Source organism: Pseudonaja textilis, chromosome 6 (genome assembly GCF_049901715.1).
Source record: "Pseudonaja textilis isolate UNSWEBS1 chromosome 6, rPseTex1.2, whole genome shotgun sequence".
Lineage (NCBI taxonomy): Eukaryota > Metazoa > Chordata > Lepidosauria > Squamata > Elapidae > Pseudonaja > Pseudonaja textilis.
In genome coordinates this window covers 54,228,174-54,245,032 of record NC_141995.1, presented here as the reverse complement: position 1 = coordinate 54,245,032, position 16,859 = coordinate 54,228,174, and the positions used below count along the sequence as shown (strand labels likewise).

At 41.6% G+C, this 16,859-nt stretch overlaps 1 protein-coding gene across 4 annotated transcripts in view; it reads left to right on the top strand.

Moving 5' to 3' along the window:
- Positions 1–8,252, top strand: part of TBC1D19 (TBC1 domain family member 19) — a 69,722-nt gene extending 61,470 nt beyond the window's left edge. For 3 of the 4 annotated variants that reach the window (XM_087936588.1, XM_087936590.1, XM_087936589.1), the window contains exons 21-22: positions 5,647–5,720; positions 8,062–8,252. In XM_087936588.1, coding sequence (XP_087792714.1) covers positions 5,647–5,720; positions 8,062–8,089 — 102 coding nt within the window. In that variant the 3' untranslated portion in view covers positions 8,090–8,252. Of the gene's footprint in view, positions 1–5,646 lie in introns of all 4 variants that reach the window. The other variant, XM_026699871.2, reaches the window with a different exon arrangement.
- The last annotated feature ends 8,607 nt before the right edge of the window (positions 8,253–16,859 follow it).

The following is a 16,859-nucleotide window of genomic DNA, read 5'->3' as shown; positions in this document are numbered from 1 at the left end:
CTATATTCTAATCATATGTTGTTTCCAATTTTCTAAAGTTATTTCTATTTCAAATATAACAACACAATCTCATGTACCTTTACAGAATCCCCCTTCCAGTTAAGTTTTCACCCATTATCTCTAAATAGGTCCTGTTTCTCTATATCTTGCTCCAGACCTTTGTAACTTCTTTTCCTTTCCTTCTTCCCTCTCTTCTTCTCCCTCCCCTTTTTACCCCTTTGTCTCTCTACCTCTACTTCCCTCTTCTGTATTCCCCTTTTCTGTTGTTTTCCAGTATCATACTTATTTTTCGAATTATTTTTCTTTTCTTTGGTTGTTTTTTTAAGTCTTAAATTCTCCATCCTCTTTCCCCCCTTTCCTTTTTCTTCCCCACATAGAGTTACTTGTTCTTTAAAGATGGCTTCCTCTTTGTCCCAGTCTTCTTGTTTTGCAGTCTTTTCTTGTTGTTTCTCATAGTTCCAAATCTTCATTTCTAAGAATTGAAAAACGAAGCCAAAGAAACCCTTCCCTTCTTGTGCATCTTCTTTGTATTTTTTAAGTTCCATTTTCAATTCTTCGAAAAGTGATGCCATTGTAAAAAATTTTAAACAGCCACCCGATTGATTCAAAAGTCCAAAAGTCACCAAGTAATCCAAATACACACAAACTGTTTCTTTTTGCTCTTTCTTTTTTTCCCACTTTCTCTTCCTGGGGTTACTATTTAGTTGCAAAGTTTCAGTTAAAATGTATCTTTTAGAAGTCTTATTGAAATTTTACTTTAGATTCTTTTAAAGTCCAGGCAGTCTCCTCCCTCTTCCAGATCCTGCCCTTATTCTTTTTCTCTCCCTTCCTGCTTATAGAAAAAAAAGTTTTTAATGTCCAGAAATCTTTATTGTCCCTTTGGCATTTAGTTATACTTTCAGCTTAATTGCCTATTGATGCCAAAGCAGATTTTTCCAATTTCTTATTCTTAATTGTCAATATAAGGAAGGAGAGGGAAGAAAACAAAAAGCCAAACCTTTCCCTTTTCACTTTCTTTCGCTGCTTCCGACTCTTCTTTGGGAGCGATGTTATTTCTTGTAAAATTTAAATTCCAGGGTACCTTAGTTATTGCTTTTTCAACTTAGCCTGGTCAGCCAAAACTTTCACTTCTTATCTTCCTCCTGTGCATTCTTTTCCGGTTGAGTGCTTCTTTGAGGTGGCCATTTCTGACCACCGCTCCTACCGCCTTTGGGAAAGGGAGTTTGACCAGCTGAGCAGAGATGCGGCTCTCCTCGACCCTGCGGCAGTCTCCCCCTTCTTCACCACCTCTACAGGGTGGCTTAGCCCTGAAACCAGCCGGCTTGGGGCGCTCCAGCGGCGAGCCCAGGCAGAAACCGCGCATGATCACGGATTCCTGTCTGTCGCCGAAGCCCTTCAAACCGGAAGTCCATTATGCATTCTTTAGTATATCATGAAGTTTAATGTCCTCTCACATTAAATCCAGTTCCCCGTTGATTAATTTTTGCAAAGCCAAACATTTAATGAACCTTAACAATTTTTCAAACAGGCCTCCAGAATAGTTTTTGGGTTTGATGGTGTCAAATGTCATTTCCTATTTTTATTACAGAAAGTTGTAACAAGGTGAGCGATAACCTACCACTAGTATAGCATTTTCTGTTCTTTTGAGAAGTCTTTTCACTTGTGAGAAACACAGAACAATGCAACATTTTACAGGAAAAATCACATGCCCTGCAATCAGAAGGCTATCGGTGATTTGATGCTACCATATGTTGCTGTTTCTTATTCTTACAAAATAATATGTGCTTGGCAACTTCATGTAGCTCTAATATATGTCTTACCTAAATCAGAACAAACAAAACTGGAATATTTTGTATTGATTTACAGCACCATATTAATATCGTCTTTCCCCAAAAATAAGACCCTGTCATGGTTTTTTTTTTGCCACCAAAAAAGGCACCAGGTCTTATTTTGGGGGGATGTCATCCACTGATTAACCTCACTTGCGTGCATCACCCTCGGCCTCCTTTTCACTGTCAGAGGCCTTCAGGAACTTCTGTGGCCAGCACGGCTTTCCTGAAGGCCTCTGCAGAAAATAACAGAGCTCCAGATCGATCCAGAGCTTTGTTATTAGCTCCAGAGGCCTTCAGGAAAGCCTTGCCAGCTGCAGACAAAATGGGCCAGCGAGGCAGGTGTTGTGTGAGGCCTGGTTACAACTGTCCAAAGGTAAGTAATAGGGCAGCTCCACCCCGACATCCCTACCCCAGCTTAATTGTTATCCGTGCACTCTGGAATGGGCAGGATCTTAATTAGGGCTTATTTTGGGGTATAGGGCTTATATTGGGCACACATGTAAAAATCAAGCTAGGACTTACTTTCAGGGTAGGTCTATTTTGGGGGAAACGGGATAGTTCAGGGGAGTTTTACATCAATAAGATTAGAGCAAATATTTATAGATCACTGAATCTTATTCAGCCTACTGTACCATCTTATTTAATTACTAACAACTGGTCGAAGCTAATATGAGTATAAAGCTACTTCCAGGTTTTATTCAGTGCCAGCTGTTAACCACATCTTGATTCTCATGTTAAAGCAGCGTTCCAGAAGAACTCTCATGCCTCTGTGTTTTTTGCTAAAACCGCGGATATCAATCTAGGTTCTCATATAGTGCTTGATTTTTTTTACAATCCGTATGAATTTGATGGCAGTATTGGATTAGAATATTTATTTCATTCTCAAATTTCCACCGGAACAACAGAATCATTTTTCTTCTAATACCAGTGTAAAATAATACGAGCCACTTATCTGGAATTTTTTGAGTCAAAACTTTAAACATCATAGTTTTCACCAGTGATTTTTTTTTTATTCTCTCTCAAGCAAAATATCAAATTGCTCAAATATAAAACCTGTGCTTCGATTGTTGGACAAAAAACCTTGGGGGGAAAAGGAGATTTCCAAAGTATCTGCTTGCATTTAATTCCCCCAAAATGATCATCGTTACTTAACTCAGATGAAAGGAAAGACTTGATTCTTTAGACAGCTATGAAATGGATGGCCTTTTTTTTGCCATTTTGGAGATGAACGTTCATTTCTACCAGCAAAATGGAAGCAGGCAGCCCATATCTCAGTAGAGATGGCAGATTAATATGTCTTTCAGTCTCGCATCCCGTCATTACCCAGAGAATATTCCTTTCAACTTGGAGTATTTCATGGCTTTGATAGCTACCCCTGAACACATGCCAGAGTGTTAAATCCAACTTTTCCCACTGAGAAATGATAACAGACCATGACGTTTGAATTTGACAGCTGTTAAACACATTTACCGTTGAGTAGATAATATAGTTTGCTTCTGTCTTAACCAACTTTTCTGGAATTTGAAAGAGACCTGATGTCTATGGAGATTTTCAGTCATCCAGGTCATGGTTGTTCCAAAAGCTTTGTCTAAAAGGCAGTTGGGCTTTAGGGATTTTCTTTTTTTATTGCAAACATTTTGTTTCTCATCTAAGAAGCGCCTTCGGGTAGCCCTAAGCAATTATATCTTTCCATTGAAAACGTAATCAACATTTACTCACATTGGATAAATATTGAACTGAACTGAATTCTTTATTGGCCAAGTGTGATTGGACACAAAAGGAATTTGTCTTGGTGCAAGTGCTCTCTCTCAGTGTACATAAAAGAAAATACATTCATCAAAAGTCAAGAATCCTAAGGTACAGCACTTAATAATAGTCATAGAGTACAATAAGCAATCAAATCATATTAGGAAAGAGTCAATATAAATTGTCAGGATACACTTATATGCCATGTCCTGGATCAAGGGTCTTCAAACTTGGCAAGTTTAAGACTTGTGGACTTCATCTCCCAGAATTTCTGAGCTAACATGACTGGAGGAGGAATTCTGGGAGTTGAAGCCCACAAGCCTTAAAGCTGTCAAGTTTGAAGGCCCCCTGCTTGAGTCCAGCCTGAGCCAATTTAAAACTTGTGGACTTCAGTTCTCAGAATTCCTCAGCCAGCCGTACGGATTTGTGGATTTCAACTTGCAAATAAGCTCTCAAATCTTAAAAGGGGCCAAGATTGGACAACCCTGCTTTAAACATTTTAACAAGAGGCAGAGGTGAAATCCAGAAAGCAACTAGATGCAAACTGACATTAATGTTTAAACTCAATGGTCTATCTAACCGGACAACCCCATGACTTTATCTTCTCTTACAAAGGTCTTCAAACTTGGCAAGCTTAAGACTTGTGGACTTCAACTCCCAGAATTCCTGAGCTAACATGACCGGAGGAGGAATTCGGGGAGTTGAAGACCACAAGTTTTAAGCTTGCCAAGTTTGAAGACCCCTGCCCCAGATAGAAGGAAGTGAACTTCCAATAATCCTTTTTGCCATCCCCATCACTCTGTGCACTGCCTTTCTGTCCGAACTAGTAATACTTCCAACAGCATTTTCTTAAGTTGGTAGCATCAAGCCATGTGTTATTTTCAAGTAAGATGTTTTTTTAAAGTAATTAAATAGCTACTTTGAAAATGAAAGGGCATGAGGATGAAGCCTAATTAAAATCACAGATTTATAAGAGTTATAATTTAACCCAAGCCGGATAAGGATTCTTAACACACAATTATTTTTAAGTACAAGGTGAAATTTTAGACTCCCTTCAGCACCAGTGAGGCCACACATATTAGAACGAGGTCTAAATCCCAAAATAAAATTTAAAAAACAGGTTACTTGTTCACAGTGTCTGTGTTCGGCCACTTTTTCAATCAGCTTGATTAAAGTGAAAGGCTTTTCAGTAGACCCAAAGTTGCTTTTTTCAAAAGTCAACTGGACTTCTGTTTTTTTCGCTTTTCTCATCCAAGAAGCTTCTTCAGTTCTAACTGAATAGTGGAGAATGAAAGGATTTATATTCCTTGCAGTCAGAGGTGGTATTCAGCAAGTTCTGACCAGTCCTGGAGAACCGGTAGCGGAAATATTGAGTAGTTCAGAGAACCAGCAAATCCCTCCTCTGATTGGCCCCGCCCCCATCTATTCTCCGCCTTCTGAGTCCCAGCTGATTGGCTGGGTCTTCTTTTGTTGCCCTGCCCAGGAGAACGGAGCTGGAAAGCAGGTTAGTGGGGTGGGGAAGGAATGGAGATTTTGCAGTATCCTTCCCGTGCCACGCCCACCAAGCCACACCCACCAAGCCACGCTCACAAACCAGCAGTACATTTTTTTGAATCCCATCACTGAATCATCTGGTAATCTGAGAGTCGTTGAGGCCACTTGGAGGTTTATCTGCACCCTCAGGGTCACCTGAATAGTGCAGTGGGTGTGGGTACTCAGGTGACTCCGAAGGCACAGATGAATTTCCAAGTGGCCTCAACGACTCTCAGAAAGAGTGCTAACGACCAGATGGCGACAAGGAGTATAAATCCTTCCATCCTCCCTCATTCAGTCAGAACTGAAGAAGCTTCTTGTCTAAGAAGTGAAACGTCATCAAAGAGAAACCAGAAAGTCCAGTGGGCTTTTGAAAAAAAGCACCTTTGGCACAACCATGACCTGGACAACTTGAGAATCTCCACAGACGGTTTTCCGTCAAAGCAGAAAAATGACTATGTGCATTTATGAAGTAGTAAGTTACTCGCTGACCTTCACTTTTATGAAATATTATCGTTTCTCCTTTTCTTTCCAGGCTGTCCTTGCTGATTTGTCGACTCTGAAAGTTATGCCTCTTCTTCAGATTTTCCTCTTCGCCACTGGCTCTTCGTAAGCCTCCAAAGTCACCGGACTTTTCAATGGATGCTGATAATAATAAGGCCACGCAATTCCTTTCACCCAATTAACAGTTTAACAATGATGGTTTTGCAAAGCATTGAATATGCAGCTCTTCCCTAGTAACCTCGCCAAAGGCTGTTGTGCACCACCTTTTCACAGCTGGTTGCTGTTGTATTTTAAGCCGAGATAGCTGGATGTAGTGCAAATCAAAAATCAAAATCTTTTTTTCTTTAATGCATGCTGTATTAAGTGCAGGACGAAAGGAGGAAACGGATTAACTTTAGACCTCTGGTACCTTTGTGCCATAAAAAGGTGGAAAGGAATTTTTTTTCCCCCAGTAAATTATAATCTGTCATTCAGTCAACGAATCTTTCACCGTATAATTTTGTCTGCAATACTTGAAGAAAAGCATTGAACAATATTTAATTTTTCCAAATTGAACGATCGTGAAAAATGGTAGCAAAGCTTCCCTCTAATGCCTTCTGGATTATGTCTGGTGAACTGAGCTGTTCATTTTAGGGTATAGAGGTATAGAAAACCGTAAATGATGTGATAAAGGCGCATGTGCCCGCACACACAAAAACACGAGACACACAGATAAGATCAAGTATCGAGGTTTAGAGGGGGGTGGTTGTTTTTTGCAAGCTTAAAAGTCAGCAAAACCTGTTTTATTTTTGGGAAATGAAATTAGCACCAAAAAGACGGGGAGGGGAGGGGAGAGAGGGAAATACCTCATGACCTATTCTTCATTTTCTAAATGCAATTGACTAAAATGCAATTTACCGTATCTTTCGGTCTATAAGATGTACTTTTTTGCCCCCGAAAAGTGGGTGGAAATGTCTGTCATATACCGTGAATGTTGCCGAAGCCCCGCTGACCCCCCACCCTTTGGCCTCTGCTCCCAACAATTTGCCTCCCTTGCGGCAAACAGCAAAAAGCCTGGTCAGCTTCAGCACAGCCGGATTTGGCACAAGCAGCTGATTGTCGGTTGGATTGGCCTCCCGACAATCAGCTGTTTCAGGCTGCAGGGATCGCCATCACCTATTGCCGCCTTCGCACATCTCATTTTCGTCCTCTGTGTGCCCCATTTTCAACCCGTTCTGATCCCTGCTGCCTGAAACAGTCCAAAAACGGGGCCCACGGAGGTCGGGAACGGGATGCGGAGGCCAAAAATGGGGCCCACGGAGGTGGCAATAGGCGATGGCACTCCCTGCAGCCTCAAACAGCCAATTGTCGGAAGGCCGATCCAACCGACAATCAGCTGCTTATGCTAATCCGGATGCGCTGAAGCTGACCGGGGTTTTTGCTGTTTGCTGCAAGGGAGGCAAGTTGCTGGGAGGCACATGCAGATTTTTTTTTTCTTCTTGTTTTCCTCCGCAAAAGCTAGGTGCATCTTATAATCCAGAGCGTTTTATAATCTGAAAAATACGGTAATCCTTGTCCTCACACTTTCTCCCAACTCTGCCAGGAAACGACGTGTGTCCAGGCACCTGCTTTCTCCAGGATCTGTTGAAGCCTGTCTTATGCAGGAGCCAAAACATTTGCCTGCAGCAACACCCCCCCCCCTCTCCCCTTCCCTCTTTCTCTCAACCCCAGCTGGTTTTGAGAAGCTGAATGTGCTGCTTCGGCGGGTTTCTCCAGGGGTCGTGGTCCAAGATCCTCTATATCAATTGGCCGTATTCAAGCTCATATTCCTGAACGACAGAAGTCATACCAGTCTTGGGGTAGTTAGGCTTTCAACGGCGATGAGCTGTTTTCCCCTTTTCTCCTGGGATTCCTCTAAGCCTCCCTAAAAGCTGAATCAATTGCTAGATTATTCTGATTTAGCTACTTACAGCTGTCAGCCAAGACTGGATATTTAGACGTGACTCACGGGAAAGATGAGTAATTGATTTTTTGCATGTTACTTTCAGCCAGGTTGTGTGTCCTTTTGGGTTCATCGAATTAAAGCCGTTCGGAGGGCTTTAAAGATGGAAGGAGAATCGCCTTCCTCTCTCGTTTGGGTCAAGCATAATATTCGAATCATTTTTTTTAAAAAAAGTTAAATCCTATTGAGATTAAATCGGATTTGATTACAGATCGTCGATAGGACCCCTTAAAATACTATTTTTGCAGGCTTTCAGTGACAGGAATTGTGTATATTAAATAGTATTTAATTGCAACTCTTGATAGGATCCCTAAAATACACTGCCTACATGGACTTGCAGTGATAGTTTGTGTAGGTTATCCTGTACAATACATTCTTGGAGATCTAATGTCAGAAAAACCTTCAAATACAGCTTCAAATCCAAATGTGTATTACTTATTTATTCATTCATTTATTTTTCTCCAGGACATGGAAGATACAGGGGACTGAATAGCTATTTTGTAAAAGTATGTTATATCTTAAGATCAAATGGGAGAATTTAACACGCTTTATTTATTGTACTGAAGACGGCTTCTTTAAAGGAGTTTTCATTTGCAACTCATACCGGAATTTAATTCTTCCTGTTATCTAAAATAAAAATCCCAAACATTCATCATGAATCTGTTGGCTATAAATCTGTTCATGTCATGTGGGAAAGATCAGGTCCACACATGAAGCGCCAATTAAACTGATTTATTTCTACTCACGCCTTTGGACAGGAATCTTCTCTAGTAAGGGTATGCATCTGCTTGGGGTTAGAGAAGGGTCAGTGGAATTCAAGGAAGGCTGGACTAAGTTCACTTGGAGCTACGCAGGGTGTGAAGACCTGGAGCATGGCACAGAGGCAACACAGTCAAATAAGCAATAAGGGTCCCTTTATTATCTCCAATTTTGCTCCTGATGTCCAGGTTACCTTCTGGCTGGAGAAAAACTCTCCCAGGAACAGCCTTTGAATGTAGAAAGTTCAATCCAAAACAAGGTATACACACAAAACTATAACTAAAAATCCAAACAAGCCAAACTGAAGTAATTAGCTTGACAGGGCAGGAAAAGGAATTCCAGACTTGAAAGCACGACAAAACTCACACAGTTGGGAAGACACCAGAAACAGATAAGCCACCACGATACAAGATAAATTCACGTTTGCCCCCAACATCTTGCTGTGTGCAAATTCCCTTTTTACACTGTTTCCAGCTGCAGCTAATTAAGGGAATCAGGGCCCTTTCCTCCCCCGTAAGCCATGCAACCCATGTTGCTCTCTTCTCCGTTCCTCCCCTGCGTGCCCTAAGATGAAGAAGAGGTGGCCCTGAGTCATCTTCTGAACTCCCTCTCCCTTGCTCTCCCTCTCCCCTGCTCTGCCCAGCCGGACTTTGCCCTTCCCCAGTTTCTTCCACAGCCAACAGAGCCACACTCCCACTCCCTGTCAGCTGTTTGGCTTCCCCCTCTGAGTCAGATTCCAATGGGCATGACACTGGGATTCTAGGCTGATCACTCTTAAACGCCACCCGCTCCCAGCTTCTGCCCCTTCTTCTCTTACGCTTAAATGATTTCCTATACCTACAATCCTTTCATGAACAACCATATGGTTGAGGAACAAAGCACCTGCCCTTTTTATAAAGTTTATAAAATAAACTTTTAATTCGTGGAGTACATTCAAACAATAATATAAGGTAGTCAAGATAAGTCCTCTACCTGAACCGTTTCCTCATACTTTCCCGTGTTAATTATCATAGACTGATCTAGGTAGTCTTTGACAAAACAAATAAAATAATTGAAGTTTGCTATCCCCCTACCCGGATCTGCCATTTAATCCAGCTGCATCTCTTCGTTGTTCATTGGTGGTCTATAACGACCAGGCTGTGCAGAGATATCTCTAGCCTTTCCCAATTCCCCAACGAGATTTGGGGTGATTGTGGATTTGGGAGGTAGTCTTAAACTTGCCAAGTGTGGAGATCCGTGCACTTGAGGGACCAGACCTATGAAAGTGAGGATTGTGGTATGTTTAATATCTATTCAGTTGGAGACCAACTACAGTGGTGTTAAAAAAAAAAAAGAGCCCTCATCTACAATACTGCAAAAAGGACTAGCAACAGAAGAATCTTGTAGGCATACGCTGCATCACCAAGTCTTAATTAGAAAGAGGAAAAAGACTCAAAATATCGGAAAGATGATAACTTGGGAAATTATCCAAACAGATGTTGTAGAAAGGATAGTAATCTGAAAGTTGTTGAACCCAGAAAGAAATGAGAGACTGCAAACAGGTTGTTGTTGTTTTTTTCAAAGTAATGTGACATTCTACGTCAGGGGTCTTCAAACTTGACAGCTATAAGACTTGTGGACTTCAATGCCCAGAATTCCTCCTCTGGTCATGTTAGCTCAGGGATTCTGGGAATTGAAGCCCATGAGTCTTAAACTTGCCAAGGTTGAAGACCTTTGTTCTTCGTGGATGAGGAAGGGAAGAGACGGATTCTGCTTGAAGTATTTGACTGTTAAGTCAGAAGAAGTCCTGCTGGCTGTGTGAAAACGTGCGATGCTCGTTTCTGGATGCTTGCCATTGTCCATTGAATTAATTTGTCCTCTGAGGGCTGTTGTTCCGAGGAAAAGAATTTGAGAAACCATCCTCCTAATCACTTGGCTATAATTCCTGGCAGTTTAGTTTCACATTTTCCCTTGCAATTGGTGTGTAATATTTTGCCAAATTATTCATGTAGATTGAAATTCTGTACTGCGTGCTTGGCGTGGAATGGAGCTCACCAGTCCAGATTCCTGGATGCTCATATATATAATGTTCTCCCTTACCAGATGGGAGACAGTGGAATGCCCCCTCAATGTCTTGTGGATCACCCCTTTTTTCCTCTGAATTACTCCGTACAGCCAAAACCACGCAGAAGACAACATCAAACAACATTCAAAATGGGAAGGCAAATGTCCGTGAAAACAATAGGCTACGGTGGATAAGGTAGAACTTCTTAAAATAAAATTTCACTGAATTTAAGAGAATCTTGTGGGGTTAGGAAGATTCTCAAATAGTCACCCCGTTTAGGTTTTTCTGAAGGTTTGTTTGTGTGTATGTGTGTGTGACAGAGAGAGAGAGAGGTGGGATTCAAATTTTTTTTACTACTGGTTCTGTGGGCATGGTTTATTTAGTGGGCGTGGCTTGGTGATCATGTGGCTGGGTGGGCGTGCTTGGTGGTCATGTGACTGGGTGGGAGTGGCCAACAATGTCACTCATGTCAAGGGCTGCCTTGCCTGGCCCCTCCCCTCCCAGGCATTCCTTGCCACCCTCAACCTTATAGTTCTGTAAAAACGTTGTTCACCATTTTTTTTGACTTTATTATCTACATACTATACATGTACTTTCATGCACCACTGGAAGGAGGAAATGGCTCACGTGCTTTGCGCATGAGTGTGATAGTCAACAGGCTTCTAAGGGGCTGTACCAGAAGGCAAACAAGAAGCAATGGATGGAAGGTGAACAAAGAGAGAAGCAACCTAAAACTTAGGAGAAACTTCCTGACAGTGAGAACAATTAACCAGTGGAACTGCCTGTCTCCAGAAGTTGTGGATGCTCCAACACTGGAGGTTTTTAAGAAAAGACTGGACAGCCATTCCTCTGAAATGGTATAGGGTTCACCCCAAGGTCCCATCTAAGTGTTATTCTGTTATTCGGACACCTTTCCCAGGATCTCTGCTCAGAGTTTGGCATCCTCAGTTTTCCTGCCTGAGAGTGTGTGTCCCTCCCTCCCTCCCTCTATGTATGTATGTATGTTTGTATGTACAAATAATCAAATCATAAACAAAGAGCAGTAACATTTGATGCTTCTTTCCTTCATTTCGTAAACAATGATATTAAAACAGAACTGCCAGTTTCTTCCTCCACTGACCAAATTAAGTCAAAATCCAGTTTTGTAGCAGCTACTACTTCACCACTGTATTTGCTCTGCCTACCGCTGTCTGTAGGATTTAGAAGACTCCGTTTTTTAAAATCAAATCTTACTTTAACTCTGGAAGCGGCCGCTTGGTTTTGTTTAGCAAGAAACAACATCTAATGTCAGTTGCTATTAATCGTGAAGTCATGTCTGACCCATCGGGACCCCATGGACAATGTTCCTTCAGGCCTTCCTGCCCTTTACCATCTTCTGGAGTCCATTTAAGATCACACCAACTTCTGCAGTGACTCCATCCAGCCACCTCATTCTCTGCCGTCCCCTTCTTCTTCATTTGCCCTCAATCGTTCCCAGCATTAGGCTCTTCTCCAGTGAGTCCTTCCTTCTCATGAGGTGGCCAAGGTCTTTTGAGTTTCATCTTCAAGACCTGGCCTTCTAAAGAGCAGTCAGTCAATAATGTCAGTTGTTAATAACTCCCTAATTTTTATTGATATTTTGATAGGAATTAGGTTGGATCAATGGTTTGATTTTTGGGAATGGTGCGGTCACAAAAGGGTGTGTTGCTCAAGATCTTGAATCAAATTGTTCAGCTATCTTTTCATCAGATATTAATGTGTGACTCTGGACATGGGTGTCCCAAAGGTGCTTTTCCAAAAAAGCAACTGGACTTTCTTGTGGCTTTTTTTCCGCCCTTGAAAATGTTTCACTTTTCATTCCAAGAAGCTTCATCAGTTCTGAAGAATTGAAGAAGTTTCTTTGATGAGAAGCAAAATATTTTCGAGGGGAAAAAAACTCTACAAGAAAGTACAATTGCCTTTGTCAAAAAATCACCTTTGTCAATAAAGTATGAGTTTCCAAATATTATTGAATTACAACATGGCATTTCAGCATGGGCCAGGGTTATCTGGGTGAACGGAGTTAAGAAGCAGTTGTATAGTCAGTTGCAAATGTTTGAATTATCTCTGCTTCCTTTCACCAGAATTACATCCCTTTTATCTACTTTTCCACCACCACCCCCAGTGTAATTTTATTCAACAAGATACCCAGGTTTTAAGACTTTCCGTTGAAATTTTGTCTTGAATTCCTAACCAATAAATGCATGACGAGAAGGCAGCCATTATTCACTTTATATTCTGATTTATTTGCAACCAGCCATCCAGGGAAAACTTTTGCGTTTCTTTACTCTGAACAACATGGGAGCCTGGCTAGGCCCAAGATGGAGGGTCTCTCACATGCACCCTGGCTTCACCCTGCTATGTTATGGGATGATAACACCTCGCTTGGTACCCCTGCCCTAAATACAGTGTATGAGAGAGAGGGGTCTCACAGCCCTTTTAAATTAATAAGTAGTCAATAACCCGGTGTTGCCCGGGTACTTATTTATTCTAATCCTGTATTAGACAGGAAAAGCCCTGATACAAATGTAATTTCTAGTGTTGGATTTTCCCACGTTCCAGAGAGAGCCCCCTTATGGAGTACTATGAAGCCGTTACTATGACAACTCCACAGTATTGAACAGTAGAAGCCATTTTAAGGCAGTACGGTAGAAGGCATTTTAAGGCATAACAGGCTGTACCTTAACAGAACACACACACAGAGGGGTATTAGGGATGTCCTACCCCCACAATATTTGTTTCCAGAGAGTAAGTAATCTGTGTACCAAGTTTGGTTGAAATTGCTCAAGGTGTTCCAAAGTTATGCTGGAACATACACAAATACAGATACACACACACACACACACACAAACACAGAACCAATAGAACAAAATAGAATACAATAGAATAGAATTATAAAGAGAGAGAAAAAGGAAAACATGAACTAATTGGGAACAACATGGGAAATAAATCTTGTTATTCTTTTTCACACCAGGTTTCCAAATATGGTTAAATATTAAGCATAAAGGTTGTCTTCAGTGATTACGGGAAATCTTTTCTTCCAGGTTCTTGAATCTCGGCACATCAGCACCATATATACCTTTTTAAAAATTATTTACATTTGTTTACTCAATTTATATGGCTTCCCAACTTGCAATAACAAAAAATAACAACAATGCAAACAAAACAAAACAATGTAAAAAAAAAAAAGCAAAACATATATTCCAAGCTATCATACACTCTCCAGAAGGGGGAAATCTAACAATCTTAGCCCAAGTAATCTTGTCTGTTTCTAACTGTATGTTATATGCATCCATCCATTCATGTTCCTTGTTCCGGTGTTTTTCTTAAATGCACAGATACATTTAAATGCACAGCAATTGTCCTTGGATGACAACAAATTTCACGATTGATAAATATATGAAATATATGAAAGCAATAGCTAGCTGAGTACAAGCAATTGTGGGAATCTTTAGAACAAATTTTGCATCCTCGGTTTCCTAAATATAATGACGATCTGTCTAATGTTCCAAATTTAAACTAAATACGACAAAAGAGTTTTAAATTGGATTGGAGATACAAAAGAGTATGATGATTACAAATTTCATCATTCGGATTCAGATAAACCCAGAGAAGAAACCATACCACTGACTTTATTCTACAAAAAAGCAGGTTAATCGAGCGGGATTTGATTGAGAGTATTGGGCCCAACTAAGGGATGTGGTAGCTCAGTGGCTAAGACTCTGAGCTTGTTGATCAGAAAGGTCAGCAGTTTGGCGGTTTGAATCCCTAGCGCAGCATAATAGAGTGAGCTCCCGTTCCTTGTCCCAGCTTCTGCCAACCTAGCAGTTCGAAAGCACGTAAAAATGCAAGTAGAAAAATAGGGACCCCTTTGGTGGGAAGGTAACAGTGTTCCATGCACTTTTGGCATTTAGTCATGCCGGCCACATGACCACGGAGACGTCTTCAGACAGTACTGGCTCTTCGGTAACGGAGATGAGCACTGCACCCTGGAGCCAGCAATGACTAGCACATATGCATGAGGGGAACCTTTACATTTACCTTATTGGGCCCAACCAGTAGACTGCAAGTCCATTTTAACTGTTATCAGGTAAAAGAATTGCTTAACACGAAACATTTCTTCCCAGAAATGTTGCAAATCTTACAAATGTTGGTTCATGCTTCCTGTTAAAAGGTCCACAAGGTCTTTTGAGTGACAAACGCAGCCAAGATGGCCTTTTGAGGGAAAAAGGTGGAGGAATTCTGATATTCCCTCGGATGCAGGTTCGTTTTCTTGTTAGTCGACTTCCACAGACATTTGTGGTTTTTGCATTTTATGCACGTTGATGCTTGAAGGACTTTTCTATCATGTGGCTGCTTTGCTCAGAAGATACTGTGCTCTGTCCTGATTGTTTGGTGGACCCAGGGGTGGGATTCAGCCAGTAGGGACCGGTTTGGGCGAACCAGTACCATCCACCTGCCCAGAGGTGGTATTCAGCAGGTTCTGACCAGTTCTGGAGAACCGGTAGTGGAAATTTTGAGTGGTTCAGAGAACCAGAGAACCAGCAAATACCACCTCCCTTCTATTCTCTGCCTCCCAAGTCCCAGTTGATCAGCTGGGTCTTCTTTGGTTGCCCTGCACAGGAGAACGGAGCTGGAAAGCAGGTTAGCGAGTTGGGGCAGGAATGGGGATTTTACAGTATCCTTCCCCTGCCGCACCCATCAAGCCACACCCACAGAATCCCACCACTGTACCTGCCTCCTGCGCTATGCTGTCCTATATCCTTTGTTTGAAGCCCAGCTGATCGGCGTGGCAGTGAAGATTGTCATGCTTCAGCTGTTGTTACTCACTGGGGCTGTAGAACGAGGTAAGCTTTCTTGCTATTTTCAAACAGAGTGCGTGCGTGGAAAGTGTGCGCTCACCGAACCAGTTGTTACACCTGTTAAATCCCACCACTGGGTGGACCCATTACAAAATTCTTACTGCCTTGTTTCATTTTATTGCCTTTGTTATTTTCACTACATTCTGAGGTGGTTCTTTGTTTATTTTGCCCATCCCGTAGGTTGGTATCTGCCGACAAAGGCCTCGTGCTGATTTCTTCTTGCATACGATTGGTTTTGTCTTGTTCACGAGCTCAAATTGAGAGCAAATGTTTAGGATAGACCTGACATCACAGTTTGTTGATATTTTTCAAGGGCTGGATATCCTGTGTTCTTCCATCGATTGAACTTTGTTTTTTGTTATTCCTACTATCCTTTCATCCTTTCAGTGTTTTCCTAGCCTCAATGTGACCATCTCAAACATTCAAAGACATTCCTCTGTTGTATACTCATTGGATAGCGACCCATTAAAAAATGTCTTCAAGATTCTGGGCTTAGCAAGCAGCGAAGCTTTGTGCGTGTCTCCAATGTAGGGATTCCTCGACCTGTGGCTACAATGGAGGCTAGAATTTCTGTGGTTAAAAAGTGAGGCGTTTGTGAAGTGAGCTTCCCCCCCCATTTTACGGCTTTTCTTCCCACAACTGTTAAGTTAACCACTGCAGTTGACGAGTTAGTAACCTGATTTGTGAGGGGAAACCGGCTTCCTTTGCTTGTCAGAAGGTCACCCCCCCAAAAAAGGGATCACGTGATCCCAGGACACTGCAACCGTCATAAATACGAACCAGTGGCCAAGCATCTGAATTTTGATCACCTGTTCCTAGGCAGCAGTGGGATCCTACCTGTTCCACTACGGGTTTGGTGATTGCTCCAAACAGTACTTGCATGCACTTGGATGCGGCACTTGCAGTTGGAGATACAAAAGAGTTAACAGCTAAGTAAATGTATTTTCCTCTTCTTCCTTCTCCCCTTCTTCTCCTCCTCCATGTTTTAAATATCACATTAGAATTCAAGGAACAAATAGTCCTTCCCCTTTTTAGAGAATCTGGTTAATTTCTAATAATCACAATTTAGTGAGAGGAACCTGAAAAGTATCAGAAGAAGAAGTGGTTAGCAGAGAAGGAACACGGCTTGTTCCTTGTTTAAATGGCATTAACCTTCCATAATCCCGATGAATCTTTCGGTCCATATCTAAAACAAGTACAGTGTACAGGTAGTCCTTAACTTATCACAGTTCCTTTAGGGACCATTCAAAGTTACAACGGCACTGAAAAAAGTGACTTACGACCACATTTTGCACTTACAACCTTTGTAGTATTGTCATGATGGTGTGAGTCAAAATTCAGATGGACTGCTGCTGGGTCATTGGATCACTTTTGGCAAACTTTTGATGAGCAAAATCAATGGTGAAGCCAGATTCACTTAACAACCATGTTACTAACTTATCAACTGCCATGATTCACTTAACAACTGGCTGTAACATGGGACAAAACTCACTTAACAAATGTATCACTTAACAACAGAACTTTGGGGCCCAATTATCATAAGTCGAGAATCTCCTGTATCTTTTGAAGCACCATTGAAC